Source organism: Muscardinus avellanarius (genome assembly GCF_963383645.1).
Source record: "Muscardinus avellanarius genome assembly, chromosome: 18".
NCBI classification, from domain to species: Eukaryota; Metazoa; Chordata; class Mammalia; order Rodentia; family Gliridae; genus Muscardinus; species Muscardinus avellanarius.
In genome coordinates this window covers 45072308-45093535 of record NC_137804.1, presented here as the reverse complement: position 1 = coordinate 45093535, position 21228 = coordinate 45072308, and the positions used below count along the sequence as shown (strand labels likewise).

At 41.5% G+C, this 21228-nt stretch overlaps 3 protein-coding genes across 3 annotated transcripts in view; 1 reads left to right on the top strand and 2 right to left on the bottom strand.

The window, feature by feature from the left end:
• Window positions 1-267: 267 nt before the first annotated feature.
• On the bottom strand, window positions 268-1221 carry LOC308276407 (olfactory receptor 7D4-like; the record flags this gene model as incomplete). Its single annotated transcript, XM_080715146.1, has 1 exon — window positions 268-1221. Exon 1 carries the CDS (start codon window positions 1204-1206, stop codon window positions 268-270), a length of 939 nt encoding a protein of 312 aa, XP_080571272.1. The 5' UTR covers window positions 1207-1221.
• Window positions 1222-10967: 9746 nt separating this feature from the next.
• Window positions 10968-11906, bottom strand: LOC308276381 (olfactory receptor 7D4-like; the record flags this gene model as incomplete). The annotated part of the gene is made up of 1 exon (XM_080715115.1): window positions 10968-11906. The coding sequence occupies one exon, from the start codon at window positions 11904-11906 to the stop codon at window positions 10968-10970; it is 939 nt and encodes a 312-aa protein (XP_080571241.1).
• An 8008-nt stretch (window positions 11907-19914) lies between these two features.
• LOC308276667 (uncharacterized protein) overlaps window positions 19915-21228 on the top strand; it is a gene marked incomplete at both ends in the record, with an annotated part of 29856 nt that continues 28542 nt past the window's right edge. The window contains one exon of the mRNA XM_080715491.1: window positions 19915-20871. Within this exon, the coding sequence (XP_080571617.1) occupies window positions 19915-20871 (957 nt within the window). The remainder of the gene's footprint in view (window positions 20872-21228) is intronic.

Below are 21228 nucleotides of genomic sequence, written 5' to 3'. Positions count from 1 at the left end.
GAATGTTCCTTTCTTTTTTCTTTTTTTTTTTTTTTTGGTGGTACTGGAGTACTGGGGTTCCTGGAAGCCCTTCAACCTCCGGGCTACACTCCCAGACCTATTTTATATTTTTATTTGGAAACAGAGTCTCCTAAGCCAGCGCATGTGGCTGGCTTCGAACCTGCACGATCCTCCTGTCTCTGCCTCCCAAGCGCCTGTCTCTGCCTTACAAGCGTGCGCCACCACACCTGGCAAGAATGTCCCTTTATTTCTGAGATCAGCCATCCATCAAGGACCAGAGGCTGCTCTACTGAGGAGTCTGCCCAGGGCCCCCTTCACATCCTCGTTCCTGAGGCTATAGATGAAGGGGTTCAGCATGGGGGTGACCACAGTGTACATCACAGAGGCCACCATGCCTTCATGGGAAGAATGAGTCACAGCAGAACTGAGATAAACCCCAAGTACTGTTCCATAGAACAAGGAGACCACGCAGAGGTGAGACCCGCAGGTGGAGAAGGCTTTGTACTTGCTGGCCAGGGACGACATCTTCATTAAGGAGGAGACAATCCGGGAGTAAGAGAAGAGGATCCCCATGAAAGGAACCACACCAAGCAGGGCGGTCCCTACATAAAGAAAGATGTTATTGACGAGGGTGTCAGAGCTGGCCACCTTGAGAATCTTGGTCAGTTCACAGAAGAAATGTGGGATCTCAGTTTCTAAGTAGAAGGTCAGTCGCTTCATCAGCAGAATTTGAATCAGGGAGACCCAGAACATAATGATCCAAGACATCAGAACCAGGAGGACACAGAGCCGGGGGTTCATGATGACCGTGTAGTTTAGGGGGTGGCAGATGGCCACGTAGCGGTCGTAGGCCATGATGGTCAGCAGGAAATTATCTACTCCACAATAAGTATTAAAAAAATACACCTGAGTGAGACACTCTATGTAGGAGATTTTTCTGTTCTGTGCCCGGATGTTCACCAGCATCTTTGGGATGGTGGTGGAGATGAAGCAGATGTCTACAAAGGACAGGTTGCAGAGGAAGAAGTACATGGGGGTGTGGAGGCGGGGGTCAGAGCCGACAGCCAGGACGATGAGCAGGTTCCCGACCACTGTGATCAGGTACATGGATAGGAAGAGGCCAAAGAGGACGGGCTGCAGTTCAGGATCCTCTGAGAGGCCCCGGAGGAGGAACTGGGATATGTCTGTATCATTCTCTGCTTCCATGTGACTAATATATATTCTAGAGAGAGAGGTTTAATGCACAGCAATGTAAAACATACAGTAAAGCTGAACCTCGGAGTTAGTTATCACTGTACCTTTTCATCCTTAAATTAGTTCCTTCTTTCTGTATTGATGCCTTCCAATGAGTGTAATTTACTCAGACAAGTGGAAAAACATTTCTTCTTCCTTTAAAAAAAAAACACAGGGTATTTAGCCCAGGGTCATCCTACCTTTGAGCTACACCACAGCCCTTTTTCATTTTTATTTTTTTTTGTGTGTGTATTTCAACAGGGTTTCTCTAGGTAGCAGAGTCCGCCTACATTGCTGAGGATGTCCTCGAATTTGTGATACTCCTATCAGCTTTCCAAAGACTGGGATGATTGGCATGTGGCATCATGCCTGGAAGAATATTTTTAAAGTGTATAACCTTCATATTTTCATTGACTTAGTAGAATCCTCTCATAATCAACTCAAGTTTTATTTTTCCTTTAAATCTAAGGGCAGGATTGAATATTTACTTGATAAAGCCAAGCCCTAATAATTTAGGGCATTTTTCATTTCTTCCTGTAATCTCAATGAATCTTTTTAGGAGGAGGAAACACTTTGACTACTTAGATAAAAGGAGAAATAGCAAGATTTGATGAAGAGAACAATTCAAATTAACCTATGTTCATACATGAAGTTATCAGTACATATTATATTATGTGTGGGGAGGGGGAAGAAGTGGTATTCGTCCTGTAGGGAAATGCACACCAAATGTTGCATGCATGTATGTTTCTAAAACTCTGAATCTGATTATTGTGTATAATTATGATACATCAATAAAAAAAATAAAGCATACCACCATTAAAATAAGAGGCATTAGTGACAGTCTATGTTCTAGAGTGGAGATATATTGTATTTAAATATTCTTAGTTATTGGCTCAAATATCTAAATGATAAATTCCAATTATATATCATGTATAATTACAATGCACCATAAATTCCACAACAATTAAATTAGTAAACTTTCCATTTCTCTCAAAAATATTCAAAATCATACAATTACCTTCATTTAAGTAAAAGGCATATTTAGGATTTAAAAGTAGCTGCATGTGGTGTCACGTGCCTGCAATTTCAGTACTTGGGAGGCAGAAACCGGAGGATCACAGGTACAAAGCTAGCCTCAGCAACTTAGTGAGACACTGTTTCAAAATAAAAATAATATTGGGCTGGGGGCATAGTACAGGAGTAGAATGCTCTTAGATTTAATTCCCCATATCATAAAAAATTAAAAACAAACACATCGCATAGATAGAAAAAGGCTGTCTTATGAATGTCCAGACAGTGAAACTTAATTGAGAACAGAAAAATAATCATTGAAGATCAAGGTAGTTTGTGAAGGTGGGTTGGAGAATATTTGAACTAGAAAGAAAGAGTGCATTATTGTTAATTGGGTAAAGGAAGGAAAGAATAAATATTCCAGGCTAAGAGGACAGAAGGTGTTGTCACTGTTTTGGAAAGTGAGTTCCATATAGGAGAGGAGGAGAGAGTCCAGTGTCTTCAAAAACAAGAAAGAGGATCTTTATTTTTTACTGCCAATAAAATGCTTAGGGAATATAACAGAAAATATCATCAAAATTGGAACAAAATACACAAGAGAACAGAGTGTAGTGTGTGAGGCCCAAGTCTCACTTTCTGTAGCCCATCATCCCTATCAGTGTATTGCACTGAAGACTTCATTTTCATTGTGGGTCTGAGGTTGTGACAGTTTTATCTCATCATCTGTCTCACCAGGTACTTACCTGGTGTCTGTCATATTCAAACATTGGATGTAAAGCAAAAACGGAGGCCAAATGTTTAGTATAAGTCAAGAGACATCTTCTAAATTCTCGCAGTCCTGAGATAGGCACACGATTGGATAGGGATGTTATGTAACATGCATTCATATCTATTTCAAAAGCCTGAATCAGGTGAACAAGTGACGCCCATTTTGTGAATGATTGCAGTATAAGACAGGGGTGTCTGTTTACATACTGACCGCAGAGCCAGTACATGGAGTGAAGTCATAATCATGAGCGCTGTATGTGAAGTGCATTTGAACATTATGCTAAGCAGGATTAGTCAGTCTTAGAAAGCCAACAGTTGTATGTTTTTCTTAATTTGTGGAAGATTCAGAGAAATTGGGAAAGAAAGTATACCTCAGATAAAGGTGTAGAGACTCCAAAGGAGTCACAAAGGGTGGTTAGGGGATAGAGGAGGGGGCATAGAGATGTCATGAAGTCAACAGTTTAAATAGTGCTATGAACACATGAAACAATAAATACCAATCTCAACAATATGTGTAGGGAGAGGAAAGGAAGAAGTCAGGGTCTGGAGGAAATGCACCAGGTACTTTGTGCATGTATATTCCGATCACTCTATACCTCAGTATTACACATAATCACAATGCGCCAATAAAAGTATAAAGCTGGAGGGAGGCACGCCCAGTGTTGTATGCACATATATTTCTATCATTTTATGCGGCTTTTGAGAAAATTGAACAGTCATGACTGTGGGTAGTAGCCAAGACCGAGGCTATCAGTGTTAAAGAAACCAGAGCTATTTTCCAAACCCAATAAGGAATGGTTATTTCCAAGTTAAAGACAACAGAAGTGGTTACAGTAAAACGGTACAGTATTTGTGCTAAATTCATAAGAGGCCTAGGAGGTCTCCTCCGACTTCAACTTCCAATATTATTTTTTGAGGAGGTTGTAAATATGAGAAAAAGAAATGGGTCTGAGTTTGAACATCAGAAATAATCACACTCATGGCAGATGTGTTGTGAACATTAAGGGGAAGAAGAAAACAGCTCAAGTTACACTACAGCAGTATGTGAAGGCATGGCTGCCAATTTCACCAACATGTGTGGAGGGAGTTGGGAGAGCAGGGTGAGATGTAGAGGGAAATGCACCAGGAATAGTTTGCATGCATGTTTTTTGTTATGTTGAACTTAAGTATGATGTATAATTGCAATACACTAATAAAATAACAAAGAAAACATTATGGCAAAATGGTAATTAGAACAATATAGTCCTAGCAGTGAGGAAAAACTACTAGTAAAAGAATCCTTGGGGAATGTAAAATAAAATCCAATCAAAACTGGAACAAAATAGATGATACATTGTGCAAAACAGATCTTTAATAAATAGTTAACAAATAAATGACTGGATGCAGAAAATATGCAAGGAAGCTACATTCAGGAGAGAGAGAGAGAGAGAGAGAGAGAGAGAGAGAGAGAGAGAGAGAGAGAGAGAGAGAGAGAGGCAAAATAAGTCCTTCAAGAAAGAGACTCTAAGATGGGCATGGTAGCACACACCTGTAATCCCAGTACTTGGGAGGCTGAGAAAGGAAGATTGCAAGTTGGAAGGCAACCTCAGCAGGTAGTGAGACTCTCATCAACCTAGTGATATGCTGTTTCAAAATAAAAATAAAATATGTGTGGAGGTTTAGCTCAGAGGTAGAATGCCCTAGGTTCAATCCCCAGTACAAAATGAAGGAAAAAAGAAGGAAGAAAGAAGGAAAGAAAGAAGGAAACTCTAGATTTCAGAGTCAGAGAAGAAATCTCAGCATAGCTAGAAGAGACAGGTCCAATGAGAACCAAGTGCCTTCAAAGTACAGAGATCTAATCTCTGGCTAAATGAATAGAGAATATTTCCATTATCAGTATTCTAGAGGTAGAACCTAGTACCTGTGTTCTCTTCTGTTATTTTTTCTTCACCAGCTGCCCGGACACACATGGGCTCTCTCTGATGACTGTCTTGGAAGCTGTCTCTACTCCAGAGTATGTCTACAGAGAGACCACTTGGGTTTTCACGATGGCTGAATTATAGAAGTTCAGGTGACATGCACCAGGAGCATTCTTGAAATTTTTTACCATCCCCAGGTTTAAATTCTCAGAGCTCCTCATTAAATAAATTGAGTTATTGTCTTTCTGGAAGCACTGCTCAACTGCCTTGGGATACAGAGAAGATGGGAGAGTGGATAAATAACAAGTCAGTTTTTCTCTGATGTAGACAGTGTTGGTGAACAAAGCGGGGTGGATTAATTTATATATATATATATAAACATATATAATTTATATAAATATATGTATAATTTATATAAATATATATTTTATTGGTGCATTGTAGTCAAACATCACAATGGAATACAAGGTTTGTGAGGATATACAAGCATACATCATCCAAATAGCCTTTATCCAATCCCCATCCTATTCCCTCCTCCTACCTCGATCCCATGCTTGATTGGTGGTTAACCTTGATACATTTGTTTACGTACATCATGAGTTTTAAAGAGATTCCATCCTCCACCATCCCATCCCCTCTGATTGGTCATCTTATTTGCTCCTCTATAGGGCCCTTTCTTCAACTAGATCTCCTCCTACTACCTATTTCTTCCTAGTTTTTGCATATTAGGGAAAACATCTGTTTTTTTTTTTAATATTCTGTGATATTTCTCTGTGTATGCTGCATTGCAAGTTCCTATCCCACTCTTGAAGGCCCTGGCAGTGGCCTGGCCAACCGGCAGACTCTGATCCCAACCTCGCTGGCTCCAGCACTGGCCTTGCCTCACAGCAGGCTCCAATCCTGGCCTCGCTGGCCCTGGCACTGACCTCACCCCTGGGCAGGCTCTGATGCCAGCCTTGGAGGCCCCAGCACCAGCCTTGCCTCATGGCAGGCCCCAATCCCAGCCGGGCTGGCCCTGGCACCAGCCTCACCTCTCAGCAGGGTTCGATCCCAGCCTCAGAGGCCCTAGGTCCGGCCTTGCCTCATGGTAGGCCCGGATTCCAGCCTCAGTGGTCCCAGCACTGGCCTAACCCCTCGGAAGGCTCTGATCCTGGCCTCGGAGGCCCAAGCACCAGCCTTGCCTCATGGTAGGCTCTGATCCTGGTCTCAGACAGAGGGCCCAGCACCAGCCTTGCCTCACAGAAGGCTCCAATCTTGGCCTCCCTGGCTGCGGCACCAGCCTATCTGCCCGGCAGGCTCCTATCCTGGCCTCAGAGTCCCTGGCACCAGCTTTGCTGTGCATCAGGCTCTGGTCTCTGTCACTATGAGCAGGTTGTCTACAAATGTTCCCCTTTTTTTTCTTTTTTTGGTGGTACTGGGGTTCCTGGAAACCCCTCTATCTCCAGGCTACACTCCCAAAGACCTGAATCTTTTTTTTTTTAATATCTATTTTTATTTGGAAACAGGGTCTCTTAAGGCAGTGAGTCTGGCCTCGAACCAGCTCAGTCCTCCTATCTCCGCCTCACAAATGCTGGGATTACAAGTGGGCACCAGCACGCCCAGCGTTCTTCCATTTTTTTTTTTAATATGAGAAAGCAGAGAAGCAGAGCATGTCTTTTGCAAAAGCTGGGACCCCAAATACCTAGTGGCAATAAATTTTGTCTTCCCTCCAAAGGCAGAGGTCCACAGCTTCTCTTCGGAAAGCAGGCTCTGCTGTTCCACGTGCACCCTGGCCTCTCACTCTGTGCCGAGGAGCGTGGTGGCCATGAGGGCTGATGACTCCCAGAGCACGCAGCGTGTGGGCCCATCATGGCTATGCGGGGCTCCCTCTGATACCCCCCAAACCCTTTTGCCACTTAGCATGTTGTCCAGACTTCTCAAACATGTGTGGCAGAAGCAGCCAGTCTTTGGGGAGATTTCCTCGAAAGCTCAAGGTGGACTGGGCTGGACCTGTCTGCCCCTCCAAATTCTACCATTGGGGCAATTTATTCAGGAGATCAAGTTGGGTTGAATCAGATGTCTGTCTCTCCAAAATAATAGCCTCCACCTCTGCTGCCGGCACGAGCGCTGGGGCTGCTGCTCCGCCAGCACCGCCGCTCTGCAGCTCCACTGGCGCCGCCATGCCATAGGCGCCACCGCACAGCCGCCTTCTGCCTGGTTCTCCGCTGAGCTCCCTCCGCACATGACATGATGTCCAGAATCCCTAAGCCTCTGCGGCAGGGGCAGTCCCCGTTCTGTGTATGCTGCATTGCAAGTTCCTATCCTACTCTTGAAGGGATAGGACATCTGACATTTGTAAGATGTCAATGCCTGGGATTTCGCCTCCCAAAAGTTCCAGGTGAATTGGATAGAGTCTGCCTGCATCTCCTGAGTCCTGGCTGCTGCCGCCGCCACCATCTTGACCCCTCTCCAATATTTTATTTATTTATTTTGAAGGGGTTGTAAGATCAAGCACTCAGCAGCAATGAATTTTATCTTTCTTCCAAGAGTGGAGGCCCACAGCCCCACTGCTAAGAGCAGGATCTACTGTTCCGGGCACACTGTGGCCCCCGGCACAGAATAGGAGCTCGGCGGCCGGGCGCACTGAGTTCCCAGGATGCATGGATGGGTTCTCCGCCTGGCCCTGATCAGCTCCCTCCACCATGCCCGGGTCATTTTTCTTACAAGATATGATGTTAAGAGTCCCCAGCATGTGTGGCTGAAGTGTTTTTTCCCCCAATCCTTTTTGGGATGATCCTCCAAAAATCGCTTTTCTTGCATGGCTGGCGCCTTCTCCTCATCTTGCTTCCAATTTCGCCGTGATCCACTCTCTCTCCTGTATTCTAGATAGAAAGTCGCAGCTGGAAATGTCTCCTTAAGTTGTTCCAATCTGATATTAAACCAAAATCTGGTGTCCAGGATTTCCCCGAGGAAAGGTTATCCTTATTGGCAGCCGCGATCACCAGTGTGACCGCGGCCGCCGCCATCTTCTCTTGCAAGGTGGATTAATTTAAGAATAATCTTCTTTTTTCTTTGTATTGATTAAAGGTCATGTGGTATCTCCTGAGGTAAAGTTTATTTATACAAGAAACCAGCCCTAAGAATTTTCTGACATATCTTCTTTTAACAAACTTTGGAGGTTTTACACATCACTTCAGATTCACAATATTCTTCTTGAGGAAACAAAAGCCTACATTTTTAATTTTTTAATTTTTCAAATTTATTGCTATATTCATTTTAGGAAACAAAATCCTATATTCCTCATTAAAAATTTTTTTATTTTTCAAATTTATTGGTATATTCATTTATTTTAAAACGAAAGATGAAATTGTGCCTGCATTCTGTACAATATGATGCCAGAAGTATTTTGGTTTATAAAATGGTTAAATCTGTAAAATCAATATTTGTATTAGCTCATGTGTTAGCATTTTTATGGTAAGAATACTTAATAAAGGCTCAACATTTTTCTTCAAGAATACAGCATATCTAACTATAGTCATCTTGCTGTAGTATACATTGATTGAGCATGTTCCTTTTTCTTTTGTGAGTACTGGGGATTGAACCAAGGGCATTCTCCCTTCAAGCTACACTCCCAGCCCTATTTTTTATACTTTATTTTGAAACAGGGACTCACTAAGTTGCAGAGGGCCTCACGAAGTAGCTGAGGCTGGCCATGGACCCTTATCTTCCCGTCTCAGCCTCCCAAGTACTGGGATTACAAGCGTGCGCCACCACGCCCACCTGAGCATGTTCCTTTTATCTGATGGAAATTTGTACCCTCTGACCAATATTTTTCCTTTACCTCCCACCCCCACCGTTTTTAGCATCTGGTAACCACTGTCATACTCTTCATTTTTGTGGTATCATGTTTTTATAATTCTACAAATGAGTGAAATCTTGTGGAATTTATCTATTTGTACCTGACTTCTTTCAGTTAATATGATGTTCAAACACCAGCTTTGGTGGTGCAGACCTGTAATTCTAGTAGCTGGGAGGTGGGGACAGGAGAAAGATAGGTTTGATGCCAGCTTTAGAAACTTAGTGAGGCCCTCAGTAACTTATCAAGAGCCTCTTTCAAAATTTATAAAAGATAATTAAATAAAAATTAAATAAAAGGGACTGGGATATATCTCAGAGGCAGAATGGGTCTGAGTTCAAGCTCTAGCACCAAAAATAAAAAAAAAACAAATTAATATGGTGTTTCATAGGTTTATCCATGTTGTTAATGACAGGTTTCCTATTTTTGTGCCTAATTTGCATTTTGCTCTAAAAGTCTAAACACTCCTCTGTTGATGAATGCTTGTGCTGGTTTTATACTGGGCATTGTAATAGTGCTGTAAGTCATGGAATGCAGAGGTCTCCCTTTATTTGGCCAGATGTATAGCTAGGAATGGAAGAACTGCACCCTATAGTGATGCTATTTTTAGTTTTATGACGTCCTTCCTATTCCTTTGTAGGCTCAAAGTGTGAAAAGTCCCCTTTTGTCCACATCCTTGTGAACGACTGTCTTCTGGCTTGTTTTAGCAACCATTAAGCAGATGTGAATTAATGTCTCATCATGGCTTTGATTTGCATTTCCCTCGCAGCTAAGGATGCTGGGCCACTTTTCATATATGGCCCACCATTGACATTTCTCCCTTTTATGTATATATAACCAAGCCTATTTTGGCAATAGCTTATTTATTATTATCTTTTCAAGAACAATATGAACAAGGTCTTTTTATGATTTTTCCCTGGAAAACAAATGTCAGATGTCAATTCTATTACAACTGAGATCAAGCTATCTATCTCTCTACATCTCTTTATTTTTCACGCTTTTATTGGTGTACTTTAATAATATATCATAGTAAGATTAAAAGTGACACACAGCCAGGCATGATAGAGTGTGCTTGTAATCCCAGCACTTGGGAGTCTGAGACAGGAGGATAGTGGTTCACGGACAGCCTCAGCTACTTAGTGAGCCCTTTGCAACTCAGTGAGACTCTGTTTCAAAATAAAGAATAAAAAACAGGGCTGGGGGTGTAGCTAAGGGGTAGAGTGACCCTGGATTCCATCCACAGTACCACAAAAAAAAGTGGTACAAACATACATGCACGCATCCCTTGATGTATTTCTCTGCGTATGCCTGCCCACCCCTCCTTTCCCATACATACTGAGAAGTGTAGTAAAATCTTCATGTCCATATCTGAGCATCTTTCTTCCTTAAGCCTCCCTCCTCCCCTCCCCACTTCCATTCTCCTGCCCATTTTCGCCATCGTACTGTTTACTCCTCTCCTCATTTGAAGGAGGCTCTTTTTGTTTCATGCTCTCTCTCCAGCTTCCGCGTAGGAAACATATGACCTTCTGAACCTCACTGATCTCACTCAGCACAATGTCCCCTAGTTCCATCCATTTTTTCTCTGCAAATGACCACAAAGCAAAGCAAAATTATGCCATTTATATTTCATCTTTTGAGAAGTACCTGTTGATATCATTTGTCCAGAGTTTAGTTAGGTTATGTGTTCTCATACTCTGGAGTTGTTAATGTTCTTTGTGTGTATGTGTGTGGTCCTGGGGGCTGAGCCCAGGACGGTTCTAACAAGGACAAGACTCCCAGCCCATTTTACTTTTGAAGGAGGGTCTACCTAAGTTTCTGTGTGCTGGTCTTGACCCTGTGATTTTCCAGTCTCGCCACTCAAGGATTGGGATTAAAGGTGTGTTGTATCAGGCCTGGCTTAAATAATATTTTAAGAAACCATGTTAGTACCTCACAAAAGTTTTTTCTGTTAAATCATCAAATCTCAAAAAAAGTTATCAAATCTAAAACATGCCTGCAGAAAACAAATCAAACTTGCAACTTTAAGGAGCAGGTAGAGGGAAGAAAATTGAAAAGAAACAGCCAAGGAAGTTATTAGGGGAAAATATGCACAAAACATTAAAAAATGACATAGAAAATATAACAAACATTTGTTTTAGGAAATAAAAAGAACCAAAATGTTGAAACTGACACTCTATACCTTACGGATCACAAAGTCCCTTAGTCCTGAGGTCAGTGACCCATCACAGACCAGAGGTCACTCTACTGAGGAGTCTCCCCAGGGCCCCCTTCACATCCTTGTTCCTCAGGCTGTAGATGAAGGGGTTCAGCATGGGGGTGACCACAGTGTACATCACCGAGGCGACCATGTTTCTCTGGAAAGAATGCGTCACAGCAGAACTGAGATGGACCCCAAAGCCTGTTCCGTAGAACAAGGAGACCACGCAGAGGTGAGACCCGCAGGTGGAAAATGCTTTGTACTTGCTCACAGTGGAAGACATCCTCATTAAAGAGAAGACAATCTGAGAGTAAGAGAAGAGGATGCCGGCCACAGGAAACATACCCAGAAGGGCAGTTACCATGTAGAGGAAGATGTTATTGACAAGGGTGTCAGAGCTGGCCACCTTGAGAAGCTGAGCCAGTTCACAGAAGAAATGTGGGATCTCGGTGCCTGTGGAGAAGGTCAGCCGCTTCATCAATAGAACGTGAATCAGGGAGACCCAGAACATGATGATCCAAGACATCAGAAGCAGGAGGACACAGAGCCGGGGGTTCATGATGACCGTGTAGTTCAAGGGGTGGCAGATGGCCACATAGCGGTCGTAGGCCATGATGGTCAGTAGAAAATTATCCATGCCAAGAAAAATAAGGAAGAAATACACCTGAGCCAGACATTCTGTGTAGGAGATGTCTTTACTTGTTGCCTGGATATTCACCAACATCTTTGGAACAGTGGTGGAGGTGAGACAGATGTCAGCCCAGGACAGGTTGGAGAGGAAGAAGTACATGGGGGTGTGGAGGCGGGAGTCAGAGCTGATGGTCAGGATGATGAGTAAGTTCCCCAGCACTGTGACCATGTACATGGACAGGAAGAGCCCAAAGAGGATGGGCTGCAGGTCTGGATCTTCTGAGAGGCCCAAGAGGAGGAATTGTGAAGCTCCTGTTTGGTTCTCTGCTTCCATGTAGCTAGAATGAGGTAAAAAGCAGATTCAAGGAATAATCCACTGGGAGCTCAGTTACATACGTCACTTTATAATATAGCATTCTAATAATCTCTATACTATTTCATTTAAATCTCTATGATGGTGATTGAATATATTATAATTTGCCAGGCATCATGGCGCATGCTTGTAATATATGTACACAATGAAATATTACTCAGTTATATATAAGAACAGAATTATTTCATTTACAGAAAAATTGATGAAATTGGAGAATATTATTTTAAGTGAGATCAGATCAATGAGGCTCAGAAAGTCAAGGGCCATATGTTTACTCTTCTATGTGGATGTTAAGGAGAAATTGGGGAAACAAAAGCAACTTCAGTTAAAAGAGGAGAAACTCCTGTGGGTCTGAGGGATAAAGGGCAGGGAAGGAAACTTGATGAAGGGAACAGTATAAATAATGCCATGCACATATACAACAATGCCAGGCTAAGCCACATGGCCAAGGAAGGGGAGGGAGTGGGGTGGAATCCAGAGGAAATACACCACATGATGTGTGTGTATAAATGCCTATGGCCTCTGAATAGGTCTAATTACAATGCTCCAATAAAAATATATTAAAAAGCAAAACCAAAAAAGAAACACACATTGGAAGTATAATAAATATAAAAGCTATTAACTATAACACAAAGAGAAAAATGTCAACTTATTACGTGCTGGATCTAAGAATTGGAGAGTGGAGTTAAGTAACATGCACTTATGTCTGTTTTAAAAGATTAGTACGAGCTGGGTGTGGTGGCGCACGCTTGTAATCCCAGTACTTGGGAGGCTGAGCCAGGAGGACTGCACAGGTTTGAAGCCAGCATCAGCTACTTAGTGAGGCTCTCAGCAACTTAGTGAGACCCTGTTTTTAAATAAAAGGTAAAAAGTGCAGCAGGTGTGACTGAGGCATAAGCTGTCTCTGGGTTCAATCCCCAGTGCCACAAAAAAGGAGGAAGGAAGGAAGGAAGGAAAGGAGGAAGAAAGGAAGGAAGGATGAAGGAGGATAGTACAGGAATTATAGGTAATATCAATTCTGGGAATGGAAACCAACGTAAGATGAATATATTTGTCAACATAATTCATCACAAAAATTAAGTCAATGACATGATATCATAACTGAAAACACAATATATAATAGTAATTTGAGAAAACATAACAGTAATTACTGTAGGTATCAATATTAAACACTGCAGTAATTTTGTTAAATTAATGAATGTGTCAGTTCAGTCTCCTCCAATTTTGATCATTCAATATTTTCCAGAAATTTAAATGTAGTGATAATGTAATAAGAGAAAGACATTTGGTGAATATCTGTTAAAACTCCATTAATAATGGATATTTTGTGGCCCTGAAGGTAAATGGTAACTATGACTACATAGAACTAATAAAAGTGAAATATACCAATATGATAATGAAAGAATACACCAGAAATTCCAGTTAGTTGGGTGTAACATCACACACCTGTAAGTTCAATAGTTGGGAGGCTGAGACAAAAGGATTGCAAATTTGAAGACACCCTCATTAGCCTAGCGAGACCTTTTTCAAGCGTGTTACTTGGTGGTAGAATACCCCTGGGTTCAATTCTCAGTGCTGAAGAAGAAGAAATAAGAAGGAAGAAGGAAGAAGAAGGAGAAGGAGAAGGAGAAGGAGGAGGAGGAGGAGGAGAGGGAGAAGAAGAAGAAGAAGAAGAAGAAGAAGAAGAAGAAGAAGAAGAAGAAGAAGAAGAAGAAGAAGAAGAAGGAGGAGGAGGAGGAGGAGGAGGAGGAGGAGGAGGAGGAGGAGGAGGAAAAAAGGAGAAGAAGAAGAAGAAGAAGAAGAAGAAGAAGAAGAAGAAGAAGAAGAAGGAGAAGGAGAAGGAGAAGGAGAAGGAGAAAAAGGAGAAGAGAGGAGGAGGAGGAGAAAAGAAATGCAAGTTCTTGTTATTGTTCCCCACATACCTGCTTCCCCTCTCCTCTTACTCCACCAGTTTCACTGGGACACACAAATTCTCTCCAATACTTATCACTGAAACTGTCCTTTCTCTGTCATGTTTCCCTGGGAAGCCCACAAGCGTTTTCATAGGGACTGAGACAAGAGAAATACACGTGACAAACACTAGACAAGCTCTTAAGGGTTGTACTGTCTCTAGGTGTGAACTCTCTGAGCTCATTATTAAGCAAACTGTTTTTTCTTTCTACATTCCCAACTGTGTCTCTCCCTTGGGATACTAAGAAGGCAGATAAGTCAAAGTTTGAAGGCAATTTTCTGTCTATGGAGGCAGGAGCTTGCTGGGGTTGGATGGATTAATTTTGTTTCAGAAAAGCATATTTTTTTTTTAGTTTCATTTAAAATCCAACTGTGTCCCCTTAGGGAAGGTTAATTTCTATGAGAAACGAGTTTCAAGAACCATCTTTTGTGACATGCCTCCCTTTCATAATCTTTGAAGATTTTAGACATAACTTCAGATTCACAGTGTCATGGATCCACAATGCCAAAGGACTACACAAATCCTTTATAATTTTTTTTACTATTTTTTAAACTTGCTTGTGTATTTTTACCTATTTATTTATTTACTTACTTATTTATATAGTTGCTAGATAAAGTTGTACAGATGCTGCACTGCATACAATATATCTAGAAGTATTTTTCATTAGGCATTATTTAATCTAAAATGCAAATGGTAATTACTTCATTATCAGTTGTGTTGTGAGGATACATTAAAACAGCCCAATACACTATAAACCCAAAGCCAACATTATATTGAATGGGAGAAAAACTGCAAGAATTTCCTCTAAAATCAGGAGCAAGACAAGGATGCCCACTATCACCACTCCTTTTCAATATAGTCCTTGAGACTCTTGCCACAGCAATAAGACAAGAGAAGGAAATCAAAGGAATTCAAATAGGAAGAGAGGAATTAAAATTATACTTATTTGCAGATTACATGATACTTTATCTAGAAGACCCAAAGAACTCAACCAAAAGACTTGTGGACCTGATTAACAAATTCAGCAAAGTTGCAGGATACAAAATCAACCTAAAGAAATCAGTGGCTTTTCTTTACGCCAACAATGAATCCACTATGAAAGAAATAAATCAATTCCATTCGCTATAACCTCAAAACCAATAAAATACCTAGGAATAAACCCAAGCAAAGATGTAAAAGACCTCTACAACAAAAACTATAAAACATTAAAGAAAGAAATTGAAGAAGACCTTGGAAGATGGAAAGATCTTCCATCCTCATGGATAGGCAGAATAAATATAATCAAAATGACCATTCTGCCAAAAGTGATCTATAGGTTCAATGCAATTCCCATTAAAATACCAATGACATTCTTCATAGACCTAGAAAAATCTATCATGAACTTTATATAGAGAAAGAAAAGACCCAGAATAGCCAAAGCAATTCTCAGCAATAAGAATCATGCAGGAGACATCACAACCCCAGACTTCAAATTATACTATAAAGCAATAGTAGTAAAAACAGCATGGTATTGGCACAACAGTAGGTATACAGACCAGTGGAACAAAAGAAAAGATACAGAAAGAAATCCACACACCTATAGTCAATTAATCTTTGACAAAGGGGCCAAACTCATACACTGGAGAAAAGACAGCCTTTTCAACAAATGGTGCTGGGAGAACTGGCTATCCATTTGTAGAAAGATGGAACTAAATCCTTACCTCTCACCATGCACAGGAGTTGATGGATCAAAGACTTAGAAATTAGACCTGAGACTGTGAAGTTAGTAGAGGAGAGCATAGGCTCAACACTACAGCATATAGCCACAGGCGGTAACTTTCTCAACAAAACCTCCAAAGCTCAGGAAATTAAAGCAAGAATTAACAAGTGGGATAGCATCAAACTAAAAAGTTTCTTCTCATCAAAGGAAACCATCAATAACCTAAAGAGGAAGCCTACAGAATGGGAGAAGATCTTTACCAGCCACCACTCTGATAGGGGGCTAATATTCAGACTATACAAAGAGCTCAAAAGACTCTACACTAGCAAAACAAACAACCCAATCAAGAAATGGGCAATTGAACTGAATAGACACTTCACCAAAGAAGAGATACAAATGGCCAATAGATACATGAAAAGATGTTCAACATCATTAGCCATCAGGGAGATGCAAATCAAAGCTACGGTGAGGTTCCATCTAATCCCAGTCAGATTGGCAAACATAAAGAAATCAAATAACAACAAATGCTGGCGGCTTTTACACTGTTGGTGGGAGTGCAAACTAGTTCAGCCACAATGGAGATCTGTGTGGAGATTCCTTAGGATCCAGCTCTACCACTCCTGGGTATTTTTCCAAAGGGGTTGAAATCAGAGAACTACAGCAACATATGCATACCTATGTTCATAGCAGCACAATTCATAATAGCCAAAATATGAAACCAACCCAGGTTCCCATCAACAGATAAATGGATTGCAAAATTATGGGAAATACACACAATGGAATTCTATTCAGCTACAAAGAAGAACAAAATCATGTCATTTGCAAGAAAATGGAAAGTCCTGGAGAGATTATGTTAAGTGAGATCAGCCAAGCACAGAAAGAGAAGGGACATATCTTTCCTCTAATATGCCCAAACTAGTGAGCATTGGGGATACCAGAGGGACTCCAGATAATGGAAGGGAAATCTCAGCAAAGTTTGAATGGAAAGATAGGAGAGGAAGAAGGCTGAACTTGATTAATGAGGGGACTGCATCCGAATATGTGTAAAAGTATGAATACAGCACGGTTAGCGTGGACAATCATTTTTGAGGTGGGAAGGGAAAACAGGGGTGTGGGGGGAGAGGGCACCAAGTACAGTTTAAATGTATACCATTTATTTTCAATAAAAATATGTATAAAAATAAAATAAAATACTGTTATCAGTTGTGTTGTGAGGATACATAAAAACAGCCCCAAACTTTTCAACAATGCACTATATAATCACTAAAGATAGTTGCCATACTGAATACAATAGATCCTTTGGATTTATTCCTCCTCTCTGAATGGTATTTTATATCTTTTTTGTGGTACTGAAGGTATACCATTTACCAGGGATATCCTATTTCTGAGCTAACTCCTACTCTATTTTTTAAAATTTGAAATAGGATTTTGTTAAGTTGCTAAGGGTCTCACTAAATTGCTGAGGCTGGCCTTGAACCTGCTATCTTCCTGTTTCCTAAGTACTGGAATTACAGGCATGTGCCACCATGACCAGGTGGCGTTTCATACCATTGACCAGCGTTTCCCCAACACAACCCTCCATCTTCCCCAGCCTCTGGTAACTACTGCTCTGCTCTTTTTTTGGTGATACTGGAAATTGAACCTAGGACTGTTCTACATTTGAGCTACACCCCAGGCCCAATTTATTTTATTTATTTTTATTTTGAATAGTGTCTCTCTAAGTTGCTGAGGGACTTGCTAAGTTGCTGAGGCTGGCCTTGAAATTGTGATATTCCTATTTCAGCCTTCCAAGTACTGTGATTACAGAAATATGCCACCATATTTGGTTTGCTCTCTCTTTCTATAATGTCAAAAATTTAAATGTCCACAATTGAGTGAGATCACGTGGTATTGACCTTGTCATGTGTGACGTATTTCAATGGGTGGTGTGATCTCCAGGTTTATCTGTGTTGTTGTTAATGACAGGATTTCCTTCCCTTTTACACTAAAATAATATTTCATTGTGTGTAGGTACCATGGTTCCTTTGTATCTCGCCTTCCTTGATAATTCCTCTCCTACTTTCAGTCTTTTTAAATTGTTGTTGTTTTGTTTCCATATATGAGAGGAAAATGCAGTATTTGGCTTTGTGTGTCTGGCTGATTTTTTTTTTTTATTATTGGTGCATTGTAGTCATACGTCTTAATGGAGTACAACATGGTGGAGGCATACATGCACACATCACTCAGTTAGCCCTTACCCAGTTTCCACCCCATTCCCTTCCCCTTCCCTCCTTCTCATGTTTGGCTTAGTGATTGACTTTGATATGTTTGTGAATGTACATGGATAATCTTGTGTAACAATATGATGTCCATTTCAGTTCATTTTATTGCTGATATCATGATTTAATAATACTGGAGAGCTGAATATTACTCCACCATATACATAGGTATTCAGCCCTTTTTAATATATGGTGTATATATCTATATCTATGTACACACCATACATACATACATACACACATACACACACGCACACACACATATATATATATATATATATATATATGATATATACACCATATATAAAATATATAAATAAAACAGTAAAAAAATATATAAAATAGTAAAAACGTAAATGAAAGAGTTTATTTTCTTCCATGATTTCAGGAGCCTAACAGAGGTCCCCGGGAACAGTTCCTCCCCAAACCATAACAAAAACTACCTGAAATTTTTCTACTTTTAATTCTCTTTTTATCCCCAAAAGATTTCAATTGTTTGGAGAGTAGAGTATAGGACAATTTATTTAATGAGAGCTCTGAGAATTCATACTTTGGGGACATAGAAAATTCATGAATGCCCCTAGTGCCCTGTAGCTGTATTTCTCTGATCTCAGCCTCGATGAAAACCCAAGTGTGCTTGTTATGGATGGAAAGTGGGGAAGAGAAAAGCTTCTGTGACAACGATCAGAGGAAGTCGCTGTGTCCCAGCGAGGCTGATGGAGTAGAGGAAGAGGGGAGAGAATGTAGGTACTGTGTTTTGCCTCTAGGAGAATGAAAACAGCAAGATGCCTGGTCCTTTTGTGAGTAAAGGAGAAGCCCCGTTACTCTGAAAGCACTTTGGTTTCCATTACGACTGATCTCTTACGCCTATTTCTCCACTTCTCATTCTTTCAGTTCTAGAGCTTCCCTCCCAGAAGTGTTATTTTCTGAAGTCTCCAACTCTTCAGCTGATCTGGAGCTATTGCAGGCATGGTGAACACGCCACTGCTGCTGGCAATATGGCGCTGCTGCCACACCCTCGGCCTTGAGGCTGGGGTATTTTTTTTTCTGGTTCTGAGCTCCATTCTGAGTCCCTGGAAGGCGTGATGAGCTTGGCCACTGGGAGTTTTAGATGTTCTTTGTGCTGAAAGAACAGCTGAATTACACCCAAATGATCTGCAGCTGCTCACTTTAGCTCCTTGTTTTACCTTTTTTTTCTGGAACCTGGTGCTGTGAGGGAAGATGGCACTGGCATGGCTCTGCTGCCGCAATGTGGGCTGGTTTCTTTTCTGGTCTCCAGTTGTTCCTCTAGTCTTCTTTATCTTTGTCTTTGTGTTTATATTTTTTATTTCTCTGCTGATAGTGTTTTCTGGCTATGAAAAGTGCTGAAAATGTGGCAATAAAGCGAGTGTTAGCAGGACTTGTAAACGCTGCTTTTCTCAGTTGCAATCTTCCCAGAAGTCTGAGACCTTTTTTCAAAAAAAAAAAAAAGTCTGGGTTGTAGCTCAGAGATAGAGTGCTCTTGGGTTCACTACTCAGTAAAAAAATGATAAAGAAAAAAATGATGTACTGAAAATGGAAGAGGAACTTCACAGAACTTGGAAGGAGCCTGGGGTAGAAGGTAAAGACAGAAAGGTGAGAGAGTGCAGAAGAAGAAAGGATAGTGATGATAAGTTATAATCTGCATGTGTAAAAATATCACAATGAATATCATTAATTTGCAAATCCATACTAGATTAATAATTATATCTGAGACAGAAAAATCCATATGTGATGGTGCAGCCTGTACTTAGGAGGCTGAGATGGGAGATTCATAGGTTGAGGCAATTCAGTGAGACTCTTAGCGACCTAGTGAGTCCCTTTTTCAAAAATAAAATGTCTGGGTTGTAACTCAGAGGCAGAGTGCTCTTGGGTTCACTACTCAGTAAAAAAATAAAAGTAAATCACACTCATTGGCATAAATGATACAAAATGAAGGATGCCCATTTGGGATGTATTATAAAGTGACATCTGACTCAGCTCCTAACTGATTATTCCTTGAATCTGCTTTTTACCTCATTCTTCAGAAGAAGCTCCAGCTACATGGAAGCAGAGAACCACACAGGCTCATCCCAGTTTCTGCTCCAAGGATTCTCAGAGGATCCTGAAGTGCAGACCATTCTCTTTGGGCTCTTCCTGTCCATGTACCTGGTCACGCTCCTGGGGAACCTGCTCATCATCCTGACCATCGGCTCTGACCCCCACCTCCACACCCCCATGTACTTCTTCCTCTCCAACTTGTCCTTTATTGACATCTGTCTCACCTCTACCACAGTCCCCAAGATGCTGGTGAACATCCAGGGGCAGAGCAAAGACATCTCCTACAGGGGGTGCCTCACACAGGTGTATTGTTTTAATACATTAGCCGGAATGGATAATTTCGTACTGACTGCGATGGCCTTCGATCGCTACGTGGCCATCTGCCACCCTCTGCACTACACGGTCATCATGAACCCCCGGCTCTGTGTCCTCCTGGTTCTGATATCTTGGTCCATCATGTGCCTTTTCTCCCTGATCCATATTCTACTGTCGAAATGGCTGACCTTCTCCATAGGCACTGAGATCCCACATTTCTTCTGTGAACTGTCGCAGGTTATCAATGTGGTGAGCTCCAACAACCTCATCAATAATATCTTCATGTATGTAGCAACTGCCTTGCTGGGTGTTCTTCCTATGACAGGGATCCTCTTCTCTTACTCCCGGATTGTCTCCTCCTTAATGAAGATGTCGTCCCTGGCCAGCAAGTACAAAGCCTTCTCCACCTGCGGGTCTCACCTCTGCGTGGTCTCCTTGTTCTATGGAACAGCACTGGGGGTTTATCTCAGTTCTGCTGTGACTCATTCTTCCCAGAAAAGCATGGTGGCCTCTGTGATGTACAGTGTGGTGACCCCCATGCTGAACCCCTTCATCTACACTCTGAGGAACAAGGACGTGAAGGGGGCCCTGGGGAGACTCCTCAGCAGAGCAGCCTCTGGTCCTCAGCGGATCGCTGACCTCAGTGTAAGGCGCAAGTTGTGGCCCTTGTGGAAAATGTCATGAATCACTGCATCCTTGGTCCTTGTCCTTGCCCACAAAAAATACTACACTATGAAGAATGTGCTAGTGCTGTTAAAACCGTTGCAAACCCAGGTGACTCATCCCTGAATCTGCATCTATTAGAGCCCCCACCCACTATTCCTATATAAATATTAGCAGCTCATATCAACGGGTTGCTGCTTCCATTCCTCAAGATGGTCCTCATTGCCAGGGGTGGTGATACATACCTGTAATCCCAGTACTTGGGAAGGTGAGACCGGGTCACAGGTCTCAGGCCAGGCTTCATAACTTAGTGAGACACTGTTTCAGTACTTTAAAAAA